This window comes from Muscardinus avellanarius, assembly GCF_963383645.1.
Source record: "Muscardinus avellanarius genome assembly, chromosome: 3".
Classification (NCBI taxonomy): Eukaryota; Metazoa; Chordata; class Mammalia; order Rodentia; family Gliridae; genus Muscardinus; species Muscardinus avellanarius.
In genome coordinates, this window is record NC_137788.1 from 137,360,230 (window position 1) to 137,373,631 (window position 13,402).

General features: G+C 49.9%; 2 protein-coding genes across 8 annotated transcripts in view; both read right to left on the bottom strand.

Moving 5' to 3' along the window:
- Positions 1-8,598, bottom strand: part of PARP6 (poly(ADP-ribose) polymerase family member 6) — a gene marked incomplete at both ends in the record, with an annotated part of 60,917 nt that extends 52,319 nt beyond the window's left edge. Inside the window, one exon of the mRNA XM_080691652.1 lies at positions 8,497-8,598. Within this exon, the coding sequence (XP_080547778.1) occupies positions 8,497-8,598 (102 nt within the window). The remainder of the gene's footprint in view (positions 1-8,496) is intronic.
- Positions 8,599-9,914: 1,316 nt separating this feature from the next.
- CELF6 (CUGBP Elav-like family member 6) overlaps positions 9,915-13,402 on the bottom strand; it is a gene marked incomplete at both ends in the record, with an annotated part of 28,199 nt that continues 24,711 nt past the window's right edge. Inside the window, 9 exons of one of the 7 annotated variants that reach the window (XM_080692002.1) lie at positions 9,915-10,042; positions 10,634-10,777; positions 10,902-10,982; positions 11,224-11,286; positions 11,493-11,639; positions 11,723-11,855; positions 11,965-12,108; positions 12,274-12,353; positions 12,453-12,581. In XM_080692002.1, the coding sequence (XP_080548128.1) occupies positions 9,915-10,042; positions 10,634-10,777; positions 10,902-10,982; positions 11,224-11,286; positions 11,493-11,639; positions 11,723-11,855; positions 11,965-12,108; positions 12,274-12,353; positions 12,453-12,581 (1,049 nt within the window). The remainder of the gene's footprint in view (positions 10,043-10,633; positions 10,778-10,901; positions 10,983-11,223; positions 11,287-11,492; positions 11,640-11,722; positions 11,856-11,964; positions 12,109-12,273; positions 12,354-12,452; positions 12,582-13,402) is intronic. The other 6 variants (XM_080692005.1, XM_080692004.1, XM_080692003.1 and 3 more) reach the window with 6 other exon arrangements.

Below are 13,402 nucleotides of genomic sequence, written 5' to 3' on the forward strand. Positions count from 1 at the left end.
CTTCATGAGTACCCTCGTTAGGGCTCACAGTCACAATATCATCTCTGTCTCTGCCCCCTTCTGCCCCATGGAGATGGATACATGACCCATCCGGTTGGCCAAAGGACTCCATTGTCCTGACCAAAGCGATTTTTTTCAGGTATGTAGAGGTTTGTGACCTAAGTAGAGACAATCATGCTCCTCCTCGGAGCTCTCTTGCTTTGGAGGCTACAGTGCAAAGAGGATATGAGATTGAAACTGCTGGCACTCCGCTCTCTGTGCCATGTGGAGGGAGTGCTCCTCTGGTAGGAGAGTGGAGCTACAGCTTCAAATGGAGCAGAGCTCTGAGAGATGGAGCAAGAGTGAGCCACTGACATTTGTTTGAGCCCCCCCCCCATTCAGATCTGTCTGTGGTCAGTGATGCTACTACACTTCTCAGGTCCCTTCTTGCTTAAGCTATTTTGTGTTGGTTCCAATCACTTGCAACTGAACCAGTGGAAATACTAAGACTGAATGGTGTGTGCGGGCAGCAGTCTCTAAAATGTGGAGCTGATGTGACTAGAGCAAAGGGACCCAGTGGGGCAGCTCATCAGCCTTGGCTGTAAATGAGAAAACACCGTTATGTGATGTCAAGTTGGGTGGTTAAGTGATCTATTTTATATTGAGATGCAGGCCAAACATCAATCAAAGATGGAGATTTCAGAGACCAAATCGAAATAAACATCTGGATGCTGATGTTGTTCTTGAGATTTTCAATAAGAATCACAACAGTGCATGGCTTTGTTTAGAGTCGCCCCTTCTGCTTTAAGCCAGTGATCCAGATTGTCAAGCGTCAAAATATTATGCATCTCATCCTGGGTGTGGTAGCATACTCCTGTAATTCCACTGTTTGGGCGGCTGAGACAGGAAGATTGCAGGATTGAGGCTGGCCTCAGCAACTTATGAGGCCCTGCTTCAAAATAAAAAATAAAAAAAGACTGGAGGGTTGTAGTGTGGAGGCAGAATGCCCCTGGGTTCAATTTTCAGTACCAAATGATGATGATGATGATGGTGGTGGTGGTGGTGGTGGTGGTGGTGGTGGTGGTAATGCATCTTGTATATTGCGAAAGTCAAATCCTCTTTCTAAACTAAAGTGATCGAGAACAGAAGCACAGACGTGTGAAATCTTGGAGATTAGGAAGTTTCAGAAAAGGGAGCAGGAGATCTTGATCCTCCGAGCCACTTGGAAGGCTTCTTTACCTCTAGGTAAGTAAGTGAATCCAGTGGGAGAAGGTGAGATGTATTGGGGACAAACCCATGCATCTTTATGGTTCCCCAGGCCACCTTCTTTCTCTCTTGGTTGGCTCTCTACTTATGCCAAGTAGCCCCTCCACTTTCATGTCTGTGGTAGAAATGTCACATGGCAGACCATGGGAGTTGACTTTTCCAACAGCTACCCAGGAAGCAAACAATTCAACTGAGAAGTAGAGAGGAGTTAGCTCACTGTAAGGTGTTCCTTGACCAGTGGAAAACTGATGAGAGAGGAACAGATGGAAGATTCCTCCCGAAATCTCCCCTTGGTGAACTGCTCCAAATCACAGCCTCTCTTTGCAAACACCATGTGCTTAGCAAGCAAGCCTGTCACTGTCCTGTTACCTGCTCTTTCTCCATGGCTCACGCACTACTGTAATGCATCCTCTCGCATCACTTCCTGTCTCTTTTCCCCCTCAGTGGCCTGGGCTTCCACCTCCCAAAACTGTCCTTATTATAATGCTTCTTCGGAGTCTGCTTTCTAGTGGACTGAAGACATGGTCAAAGTCCTTATTTCAACCCTGGGTCCTAACAGTGGGATAGCAAAAACATCCTGCGGTCATAGCTGATTTTTCCTATTCAAGTGCAGCAAATGTAGCCCAGACCGCTGGCCTTCTCTCAAGGGCCCAGTGCCAAGGCCACTAGGTCAGGCCATATCTGGGCTACTTCCCAAGGAAGTCAAGACTCACTCTACAGGCTCTCTTCATGTTCCCCTGCATTTTCTGCACGTTCTATGTAGTACCTAAGACATCATTTGGGAAAAGCCTGACCTAGGCTTGCATCCTGCCTTCTGGGTACCTGTATTGCTAGGCAGCTCTAGAGAACAGAAGACAGAGGCTTAAAGTTCTACAGATGCCCAAAGGCTCTGGTCAGGCTTGAAGCAATGGACAGGGAGAAGAGTGGCTTTCTTTCCTTGTGTGTGGTTCTGGGGATAGAACTCAGGGGCCTTCTATCTCCAGGCTATACTCCCAGAACTTTTTTTTTTTTTTTTTTTTTTTTTTTTTTTTTTTTTTGCAGTACTGGAGATGGAAGCCAGGGGCATTCTACACTCCAAGCTACACCCCTAGCACTATTTTTTTTGTTCTTTGTTTTGAAACAGGGTCTCACTGAGTCGCAAAGGGCCTCACTAAGTAGGTGAGTCTGTCCATGATGAACTGCAATCCTCCTATCTCAGCCTCCCAAATGCTGGGATTACAAGCATATACAACTACACCCGGCTCCTATTTTTTATATTTTATTTGGAAACAAGGTCTCACTGAGTTTCTGAGAGCCTCACCAAGTAGCTGAGGCTGGCTTCGATTTGATGTGTGTGATCCTCCTGTCTCTGCCTCCCAAGTACTGGAATTACAAGAGTGCACCACCATGCCCAGCCTGCTTAATGCCCTTTCTGAGTTTGCATTAATCACACAGATTTGGTCATCTTTTTGCACAAACAAACAAACAAACAAACAAAACCCCACCAGGCTCAGCCCTTCCAGGATGTAAGCTCAAAGGGCAAATCCAGATTCAAGCTGTAGGCTGGAAGGCAGTTGCATGGTCTGCACGGTCTCTGAGCTCCTTGGTTCCAAGAGGCTTCCTCCTTCCTTGGCTCTCCCAAAGAATGTCAGGCTGTATTTTGTGATGTATGCTTATACTGGCCATGGGAAGAGGCTCAGGGGCCACAAACAGCCTCTGAGTCTCTGCTGAGTTTGACCAGATCACAATGGAGGCCATGCAGTCAGACGAGTGGATGCCTCAAGGTTACAACTGAGGTTGGAAAGAATCAAAGGCATTTTGTGATCTCCACATCCCTAGCATGCTCTTTTGGAGGATAGCACATGCGTGTTCTATTGCAGTGAGTAGAGGCTGAGCCTCCAGGTCTGGTCAGAGCACACAGCAGAGCAAGAAACAACCCCATCTCAGACCAAAGGTCTTTTATCCCTATATCCAGGGTGCCAGGGCTGTATCCAGAGAGAGAAATTCACTTTTAGAACCCTGATGAAGGCTAAAGACTCTGCCCACAGTCCCCAGCTCTAGAGGTTATCAAACCTATAGGTTCAGTGTCAGCCGAAAGACTCCCCTCAGAAATCCTTTGGTGATGTGGCCTCAGTGTGTTAACAGGCCATGGCTGGTGGGAGGAGGGTGGAGCAAGATGCAGGGTGCTGGCCAGAATGAGTGCCTGCACAGTTGCCTCAGTCCTGTCCTAAACATCTCCTTGGGGCTGGGACTTAGGAACCAGTACCACTCAGGAGTTTTGATTAACTGGTCAGTGCCAAAGTCACTGAAGCATGAATGAGTCATGAGTCAAATAAGAATGATCTCTTCGTGAGTACCACCATACGGAAACCGTGAAGCTAGGGAAGGGGGAGAGGAATTGTCAAAGTGTGATGCTATAGACATAAACTATAATTTCTGAAGTCTGAGTCAAGACTCACGAAGTAAAATTCAGGAAGATTCTTTTTTGTCTTTTGTTTTTCAATACTGGGGATTGAACCCAGGGCCATTCCACCTTTGAGCTACACCCCCAAATCTTTTCCTTTTTCTTTTCTTTTCTTTTTTTCTTTTTTTTTTTTTTGGATCTGGGGATGGAACCCAGGGGCATTCAACCCCTGAGCCAGCCACACCCCCTGCCCTATTTTTTATTCTTTATTCAGAAACGGGATCTCATTAAGTTGTGGAGGGCCTCACTAAGTAGCTGAGGCTGTCCGAAAACTGCAATCCTCCAGTCTGTCTCCCGAATACTGGAATTACTAGCATGTGCCACCACTTTTCCTTTTATTCTTTTTAAAAACTAAGTGCCAAGGGTCTCATTAAATTGCTGAGACTTGCCGGGCGTGGTGGCGCACGCTTGTAATCCCCGCGCTTGGGAGGCGGAGACAGGAGGATCGCGCAGGTTCGAAGCTAGCCCCGCGTGCTGGCTTAGGAGACCCTGTTTCCAAATAAAAATGCAAAAATAGGTCTGGGAGTGTAGCCCGGAGGTAGAAGGGCTTCCAGGAACCCCAGTACCACCAAAAAAAAAAAAAAATTGCTGAGACTAAACTTGAACCTGCAACCCTCTGTCTCAGTTTTCCAAGTACTGGTATGACAGGCATGCATCTAAAGGGAAGAAGGATGCTTCAATTCTAGATGGACCATCCTCTCAGAGATAGCCATAAAGACTAATTGATAGAAGATATTTCTGCATGGGAAAGACCAAGAGCGATTAGTTTTGTTGGCCATGAAATTCACTCCACTGTTCAGAAGACTGTGCAGTATATGGTAGATGAGTGTCCATTGCTTTCTCTTTTCCTTTATTTCAAGTGGAAGAGGGTATTTTTTGCTTGTTCTGTTTTAGTGGTGCTGGGGATTGAACCCAGAGGCATTCTACCTCTGAGCTACACTCCCAGCCCTATTTTATTTTATTTTATTTTATTTTATTTTATTTTATTTTATTTTAAAACAGGGTGTCACTAAGTTGTGGAGGGCCTCACTAAGTTGCTGAGGCTAGCTGTGAACCTGTGATCCTTCTGTCTTAGTCTCCTAAGTACTGGGATTGTGAGCGTACACCACTGTGCCTGGTTTCAAATCAAAGAGCTTTTTAAAATTATAATCCTAGCCAGGCATGATGGCGCACGCTTTTAATCCCCGTGCTTGGGAGACTGAGACAGGAGAATCGTGCAGGTTTGGAGCCAGCCTCAGATGGCTTAAGAGACCCTGTTTCCAAATAAAATATAAAATAGGTCTGGGAGTGTATCCCAGAGGTAGAAGGCCCCTGGGTTCCACCCACAGTACCACCAAAAAAAAAAAAAATTATAATCCTATTTTCCTCCACTATTTCTTCCATATCGTTTATAGAGGTAGCTAAATTTATCTTTTCGCCATAGATAAAAATAGACATAGTAGCCAGGCGTGGTGGCGCACGTTTGTAATCCCCACGCTTGGGAGGCTGAGACAGGAGGATCACGCAGGTTCGAAGCCAGCCTCAGCTATTTAGTGAGGCTCTCAGCAACTTAATGAGACCCTGTTTCCAATAAAATATAAAAATTGGTCTGGGAGGATAGCCTGGAAGTAGAAAGCCTCTGGGTTCCACCCCCAGTACCACCAAAAAAAAAAAAAAAAAAAAAAAAAATTAGACATAGTAGTCACATCCAGATCTGATCAAGAATTGCACATTACCAAGGGCCCCTGGACTGTGAAAAGCAACCGGATATGGCTCTGTTTTCTCTCCTGTTGGGAAGTGGGTATGATTTTGATTGGGTCCAGAATCTTGCATTGTTAGGCACTTTTTTTTTTCTTTGCGAGTCTGAGGATGGAACCCAGGAGCATTTGACCTCCAAGCTACACCGTACCCTGCCCTATTTTTTATTCTTTATTTTGAAACCGGGTCTCACTGAGTTGCAGAGGGCCTCACTAAGTAGCTGAGGCTATCCATGAACCACAATCCTCCTCTGGTCTCAGCCTCCTGAATGCTGGGATTACAAGTGTGCGCCACCACCACAAGTGTGCGCCACCACCATGCCTGGAACGTTGTTTTTTTTTTTTTTTTTTTTTTTTTTGCAGTACTGGGGATGGAACCCAGGGGCATTCTATACCTGAGAAACATCTCCAGCTCTATTTTTATTCTTTATTTTGAAACAGGGTCTTACTGCGTTGCAAAGGGCCTCACTAAGTAGCTGAAGCTGTCCATGGACCGTAATCCTCCTGTCTCAGCCTCCCAAATGCTGGGATTTCAAGCATTCGCCACCATGGCTCGCTTTGAATTAGGTTTTTGATGTTTTCAACTGAAAAGGTCCAATCTAATACATGCACACACAGAGACAAAAATACCATGTTGTTCAAACTGAGACATCATACAAGCTTGCCTTAATCTTACCAGAGTTCAGCAAACCTTGATCTAAAGGACAAGATAATGATTCCAGGCTTTGTAATCCACACATGGCCCCTGTCCAGTTTCTTTTTTGTTCTGTTTTGAAAATAGTTTAAAAATGCGAAAACCATTCTTGGTTTATACATCAGATAAAAATAGGCCCTGGGTCAGATTTGACCCACAGGCTATAATTTGCTGACCCCTGATCTAGATCACACCAACCTCTGGCTTTGGAGTCAAACAGTCGGCCAATCCACACCCTAAAATATGAAGCCAAATCTTTTAAATGCTATTTTGATCCAAGTGTCTTGACATGACTCAGTAATAAGATTCATGGATAAGAGGCTTGTCTTGTGCCCAATATTTGCAACATGATGGCCATTGAAATAAGTGGTAATAATTCTTACTACTTGCTAATAAAGATAATTTTTCAAAATGATGTAGCTGTCCAAATGTTCCAGTTCATCCTTGATGACCCTCCTCCTCCTTAATCTCCTTCAGGACTTCTTTCTCTGATCTCCCTCACTAATTAAGCCTTAATCAGGTGCTCTTCTTTCTGGCACGGACTCCATGTGACCCTCTGTTGCATCTGCATTGAAAGTCTGTCTTGCCTTGTACTCTAAGTACTTGCCATGTGCCCTAGCACCTAGCACCATGCTTAGTACCTAGCACCGGGAGGACTGCAAGCCTCCAGGTGAACATCTGTTTAAATGTGCAGGTGCTACACATCTCTGCCTATGTCCAGGGTACTCTGTCTGTGTTTCAGCCTTGTGCTGGAATGCACATAGCCTCGCCCTAGGTTCCTCTCTCATATGGAAGTTATTTGTGGATACACACTTGGTCTTACCTGGTCATGTTATTTTTCATTCCCATTCCCTCCAAAAATGAGTCAAAGACAGAAGAACAGGTGGGAACAAGTTTTCTTAGAAACTGTTGCGAAGGAAGAACCCTCCAACCCCGTCCCAGCCATCCTTTACTATCTGAGTGATATCAGACCGGAGGCCCCTGGCTTCAGCAACATCTGGGGACTGAAGTGTTCCCCACAGAGCCAGGGCCTCAAACTAGGCTTATCCATGTCTTCAGGGTGGAGAAATGATCCTCCTGGGAAAAACATGTGCAAGGCCCTGAGGCCCGGGAAAGGCTGACCAAGGCAAGGTGAGTCATGATGTTCTAAGCTGAATCTTTTGCCCATCTCACAGAAGCAGGCAGGAAGCACCACCACTGATCAGCTTTATATGGCACCCACTGTATACAACAGACAGACACAGACAGACAGAGCACACACCACTTCTAAAGCTGAACACTGCTCACCATCTAGAAGCACCTTGGATAAGCACATGAGACACTCTTGCATAGGAAAGATGTACTTTTAAAGGAATGAAGAAGTATTTTGGCAAAACATCTACTTCCCTCCCAGGTCCTGGGTAAAGAGGGACCTCTAATTCTGAAGCTTCTACATATTGAAAATTATCCCCTTCTCAATGGCAGTATATACAGTAGCAAACCTTCCGAGTCTGTTGTCACAGCCCTCTAAGTATATCTCGACTCTACAGGTGGGCACACTTAGACTAAGAGACAGAAGGTGGCCTGGAGCAAGGGGACACTAGGGCTGGCTCAAGGGGAAGAGAAACAGGGGTGTCTTGGCTCAGCCAAAGGCAAGGCCTCTGTCTATCTGAACTGGGAAGGAAAAGGCTTACATGGACAAAATCCCTCCATCTTCTGGTCTGGGGAAGCAGTCGTTCCGCAGGAAAGGAAGGTTCCTACTCCTGCTGGCCCAGGGGGCCTCTCAGGATGGTGAACCCAAGGCGGCCAGAACTCCTCCTGAGCCTCATAGGGATGATGAGTCTGGAGACTGGGGACTGTGGGTACACTGCTTCCATACCCTCTTGATGCCTGAGCATGAGCCTGGACCTCGAGTCCTTAATTATTTTTAGAAGGGCAGGAGGGTTGGTTTAAAAGGGGGTAAGACACAGGACAATCCATCCACAGCCTCCCTCTGCCTCTGCTGGGGCTAGCAAGGGTCCCTTTCACCCTGTCTCCTAGGGATATTTAAAGGCAGCTTTTATGAGACTCTATACTGTCTTTTTTGTTTCTCTCTCTCTCTCTCTCTCTCTCTCTCTCTCTCTCTCTCTCTCTTTTGTTCTCTGCTTTAATTTATATAGATATATATATATATATATATATATATATATATATATATATTCTTAAAAAAAGCAATAGTCCTTTGGTCCCTAAACTCTAAGGAATGATATGATTTCAAAAGAAGTAAATCCAGGCTTCCCTATGGAGAAACCCTTGGCACCCCCAAGGCCCTCTGCAGGGTCCCCTAGACAGTCAATCCGCAGCCAGCCCCGGTTGCCCTGCCAGCCTGAGCTCTCCGCTCCAGGCGCAGAACAACCCACTTGAAAAGAGCCATTCTTGAGTGGCCTGAGCCCCAGGCCCCAGCCTTGGGTCCGATCCACCTCCGTCTGCAGCTGCTCCTTCCGGAAGGGCTGCTCCAGCATTTCTGTGCTTTTCCTTTCCTTTCTTCTCACTCTTCAGTTTCTGTGGCGAGGTAGTCATTGATAAGGAGAGAGGAGGAGGCAACAATCACTCTAGCGGGAAAGACAGGAGACTCGCATCGCAGCTGCTCTTCCTGGCAGCAAGCCGCTGCACTGAAGCCAGACCCTGGGTCCTAACAGATGACCCTGGCCAACACCCTGCGGAGGGCTCCTGGGCCAGCTCACGTGAGGCAGGGTGGGCAGGGACAGGAAGTACACCTCTAAAGCTGCAGGCATCTATCTCTATGCATGGACAGGCCCAGAACTTGCCCTCTCTCTGCCCACCACCTGCTAGGCCCCACAGACCTTGCCTCTTGAGCATATTTTGGTGTGTGTGTGTGTGTGTGTGTGTGTGTGTGTGTGTGTGTGTACTGGTAATTGAATGCAGATGTGCTCTACCTCCAGGCAACACCCCCCACCCTTTTTTATTTTGAAACTGGGTCTCACTAAATCGATGAGGGCCTCACTGAGTTGCTGAGGCTGGCTTCAGACCTGTGGTTCTCCCGTCTCAGCCTCCCAAGTACTGACATTACAGGTGTGGACCACTGCATCTGGCTTCTTGAGCATATGTGCTTCTCTATCCTCATCGCCACACTCACTGCCATGATCTCAGCCCTTAGAACTCCTCTCTTCCTCTCCTCTCTCCTCTCTCCCTCTCTCATGCTGGGGATTGAACCTAGGAGCTTTCTACCTGTAAGCTGTACCCGCCCCCCGAGCTCTTTTTATTTATTTACTTTTATTTTGGAACAAAGTCTTGCTAAGTTTTTGAGGCTGGCCTCATATGTACAATCCTTCATCTCGGTCTCCCAAGTACTGGGATTAAATGCATGCACCACCACGCCCGGCTTTGTCTCTTCTTTATTTCAACTGCTCAGTGGTTCTCTACCACATTCTGTACAAAGTCAGAACTCATGGCCTGCAGAACTTCACACGCTGGCCTAAACCCTGCTTCTTCCACCCTCTATAGAAGGGATCTCTCTATTCCTGTGGCCTCCTGTGGCATATCTGGAGTTGCACTCGTTGAATTTGCTAGAACTGTTCTCCCAGATTATGGGAGTGGGGATATTGTCTGATAAATTTATCTCAGTCCTTGGATTGTAGGAAAAGCACAAAGTCTCTATTCAAGGATCCCACCTAGCTCTGGGCTCTTCTCTTTATCCCAGACTTTCTCAGAGGCGGGCGTCCCCAAAGCAACATCAAGGCTAGGAGGGTTTTGCCACTCGGGCTCCATTTGCTTGACATCAACCAGAGACTCACCTTTCCGTGGCTGGTCAGTGAGATCAGTAAGGCCGGTTGGCATCCTTAGGCCTCTTTAGCTGGACCTTGAGCCTCTTCATGCCAATTTGAAAGCCATTCATGGCCTGAATAGCAGTCTGGGCACTGGTTGGATTGTCAAAACTAACAAACCCTAGGGTGAGGGTGGGCAGAGAGGTTAGCTGGGAACCCTGCTTGGCAGAGCCTCCTTCTCTGATCAACCCTTTCAACTCCTGAGCCCCCAGGTCAGTTCCATCAAATGCATACCCCTCCATTGTTTGTGTGTGCACATGCATACACACATTCACAGACACACACTTCTTTTTAAAGGCACGTAGCCTGAGATTCCTATGATTCTTGGAAGGACAGGAAGCAATGCTGAGGGAAGGGGGTAGTGTGTGTGTGTGTGGGGGGGGTTGTTTCCTTTTCTTCCCCTGGCTTGGCTGGGCTGTCTCTCTCCACTCCCATTCTGGTCCTTGGAACTATAGGTGGAGTTAGAGAACATCTCTGATCCCAGAGCCAGACTCCTTCTGCTTTGACCAACTTCAAACCCTGACCTGTTAAATGTCTTCTTAGACACGTAAGCTTCCCAGGTGAAGCTGAAATAAGGCTTGGTATAGGTTTAGCTCCGTCACTAGTTTGTGACCCCACTTTATGGTGTCTGCAAACCGCTGCCTCTTGTAGGGCCTGTAGAGAATCCTGAGGCCAGGAGTGGGAAAGGCCTGGGGATGGGGGCTCAGCTCACCAAAACACTTGCTCTGGTTGGTGGCTCGATCCACAAAGACTTTGGCAGAGACAACGGCTCCAAAGGGCAGGAATGTCTGTATGAGCTCCGCATCACCAAACTCCTGAGGCAGGTGATAGATGAAGAGGTTACAGCCTTCCGGGCCTGTGGGAAGAGTAGGGGGCTGGTTCAGGAGAGGGGCCCTGAGTCCAGCCCCACCAGGCCCTGATCTCCAGGGGCCCTGAGTCCAGCCCCACCAGGCCCTGATCTCCAGCCCCTAGTCCCTCACCTTCTCTTTGCTGCTGGGGCACGGCTGAAGGCTGCTGGGGGAAAGCTGTGCTCACCGGGGCATAGGCCGACGGGTAGGCTGCTGGGGACAGAGGTGGGCATAGGCAGTGATTCCCTGGAGCCAAGCAGGGCCCCGTGTGCCTGGCCATTTTTGACCAATTCAATCCAATCCACCATAACCCTCGCCCCCAGAGAGGTTGTTGGGGGTGAGAGTGATTAGGAGGGGAGGGTTGACTCTTCAGAACAGAGCCTATCCTCCCTCAATATCCTTATTTCTTTCTGGGACCCTTCAGCCTCCCCAGGCCCCAAAGCCCAAGTGAAACCTGCAAAGTGCTGTGTCCCAGCGTAGGCCTGCTGCAGGGGGTCAGCCACACCTGAGCTCTGGGCTGGGGAGAGAGGGGCACCAGGCCCATGGTGAAGGTGGGTGGGCTGGGGCAGGTGAGAGACCCAGGGAGTGTGGGAGGTGGTGGGCCACCGTGGGAGGCAACGGGGATGACTAGGGAATCCCTTCCCCCAAACAGGGCCCTGCCCGCAGCCCCTGTTCCCTACTCCATTTCCGGGAGATCCGGGTGGGTAGGGTGAGGTGGCCCACCTGAGTAAGGGGAGAGCCCATTACTGTACAGCGTCTCGGAACCCGGCTGCCCGTTGGTCTGGGGGGCCAGAGGGCTGAATCCATTGACCCCTAGGGGCGCAGGAAGACCAGGGAGCGCCCCAGGACCGCTGCCAGGCTGGGAGTTGGCTGTTGGTGATGGAAGAGGTGGCAGAGTCAGGCTGTGGCCCCCTCGGCCCCTCCCAGCCTCGGCTCTGTCCGTATCGCCCTACCTGCTGCGGGTAACAGCGGCGCGGCCACCAGGCTGAAGGCCGCCACGTGCTGCATTTGGGCTGCTACGGCGGCCACCGGGCCCAGGCCCGGGCCCTGCGCCGCCGCCAGCAGGGCCGCCTGGTGCTGCAGGATCTTTGGGAAGGAACGAGGGCGGGTTGGAGGGCTCCGCGGCGGGCAGCTGTCCCCGCTCCCAAGTTCCTCTCTGGGCCCAGCCGCCTGCCGGCCTGGACCAGGCACCTACCGCGGTGGTGTAGGCGCCGCACGCCCCTAGCGGCAGCGGCGCGGGGTGGAGGGCGCCCAGCTGCCCCGCCATCTGCTGCATCCGCCGCAGCGCTCGCTCCCGGTCTGTGTCGGCCAGCTTGACCACGAGGCTGGACGAGGCGCCCTGGGCAGGGCAGGGGAGGCCGCAGTGACCGGTCCTGACCCCAGCCCTAGTCTGGGCCAAGCGCCTTCCACATCAGGCACTTGGCCCCGGGCACCGAGCGCAGGGGGTAGGAGGAGCCCGTCCCGCCCCGCTGGCCTTGCCCGTGCGCGGGGCACCCGCCCTCACCGCCATGGTCCGGCTGCCGTGCAAACCCTGGATGGCCGCCTGGGCTTCCCCTTGACTCCCGAACTTCACAAAGGCACATCCTGGGGCAGGAGAAAGGGATTGAGTGGCTCGGGCCACAGAGGACAAAGGGTCACGTGGCCCGGAGTGAGAAATGGTTATGAGGAAATCAGTTCGGTCACCTTTACTGGTGCCATCGGGGCTCCGCAGGACGGTGCACTCCTCAATGCGGCCGAAGGGCTGGAACAGGCGTCTCACGTCCTCCTCACTCTGCTGTTTGCCCAGCATACCCACAAACAGCTTCCGGTCCTCTGGGGGCAAAGCCAGGAGTGACCTGGGAACCCCAAGCCTCCCCAGACTCCCAGAGCACCCTGAAGAGCCTGGGAAGGCATTTCACCTGTCCAGCTCTGTGAGGAAAGTTGGACTCTGGCTCCTAGACTGGGTCCCCTGGCGGGGCAGGTTGACCTACAGGCCGACCTAGACCACAGGAACTCAGCTCAGATTTGCATCAGGAAAACCTGGGGCTGGATGGCTCACTGCTGCTCTGTGGGAAGGAATAGTCTTGACATCTTTGGGCGAGTAAAGCCCTATAAGCATCATTTTATATGTTTGACCTTCCTGTTAAGAGTTTGAGAAATGCTGTTTCAGACCATTTTGGAAGTATGAAGGAGGAGCAGCTCAGAAAAGGCGTTTGTATTCAGACTGGGTCCAAAGACAAGAAGTTCACCTTGACTGGCCAGCCTGGTGACAGTGGCTAGACTCAGACCCTCTTGTTTTCATGTAAGTCTCTGAATTTGGGATGGGGCTTGCCCCTATATGGGGCAATACATGTTCAAAGAGACACGGTGGGTGGGAATCTGGCTTCAGGCGCCTTTGTTAAGATCCGAAAGTTCAGGAAAACCCACCTCAGATTCCTTTATTCCCTGACTAGTTTGGGTAGGCAGATGGGGTGGAGGGTGGATTCTGCGTGCCAGGATACCAGGCTGATGGAGAGGTCATAGACTGAAGTGTAAATGCCAATGAAATGGAAGAAGAGACCAACCAAAGTGAGTAGAGGGGGGTCCCCAACAAGGATATGTGTGTCCATATTTCACCTGTGTGGTTTAGGGTTCAGCCTAGGCTGCCCTGGGGA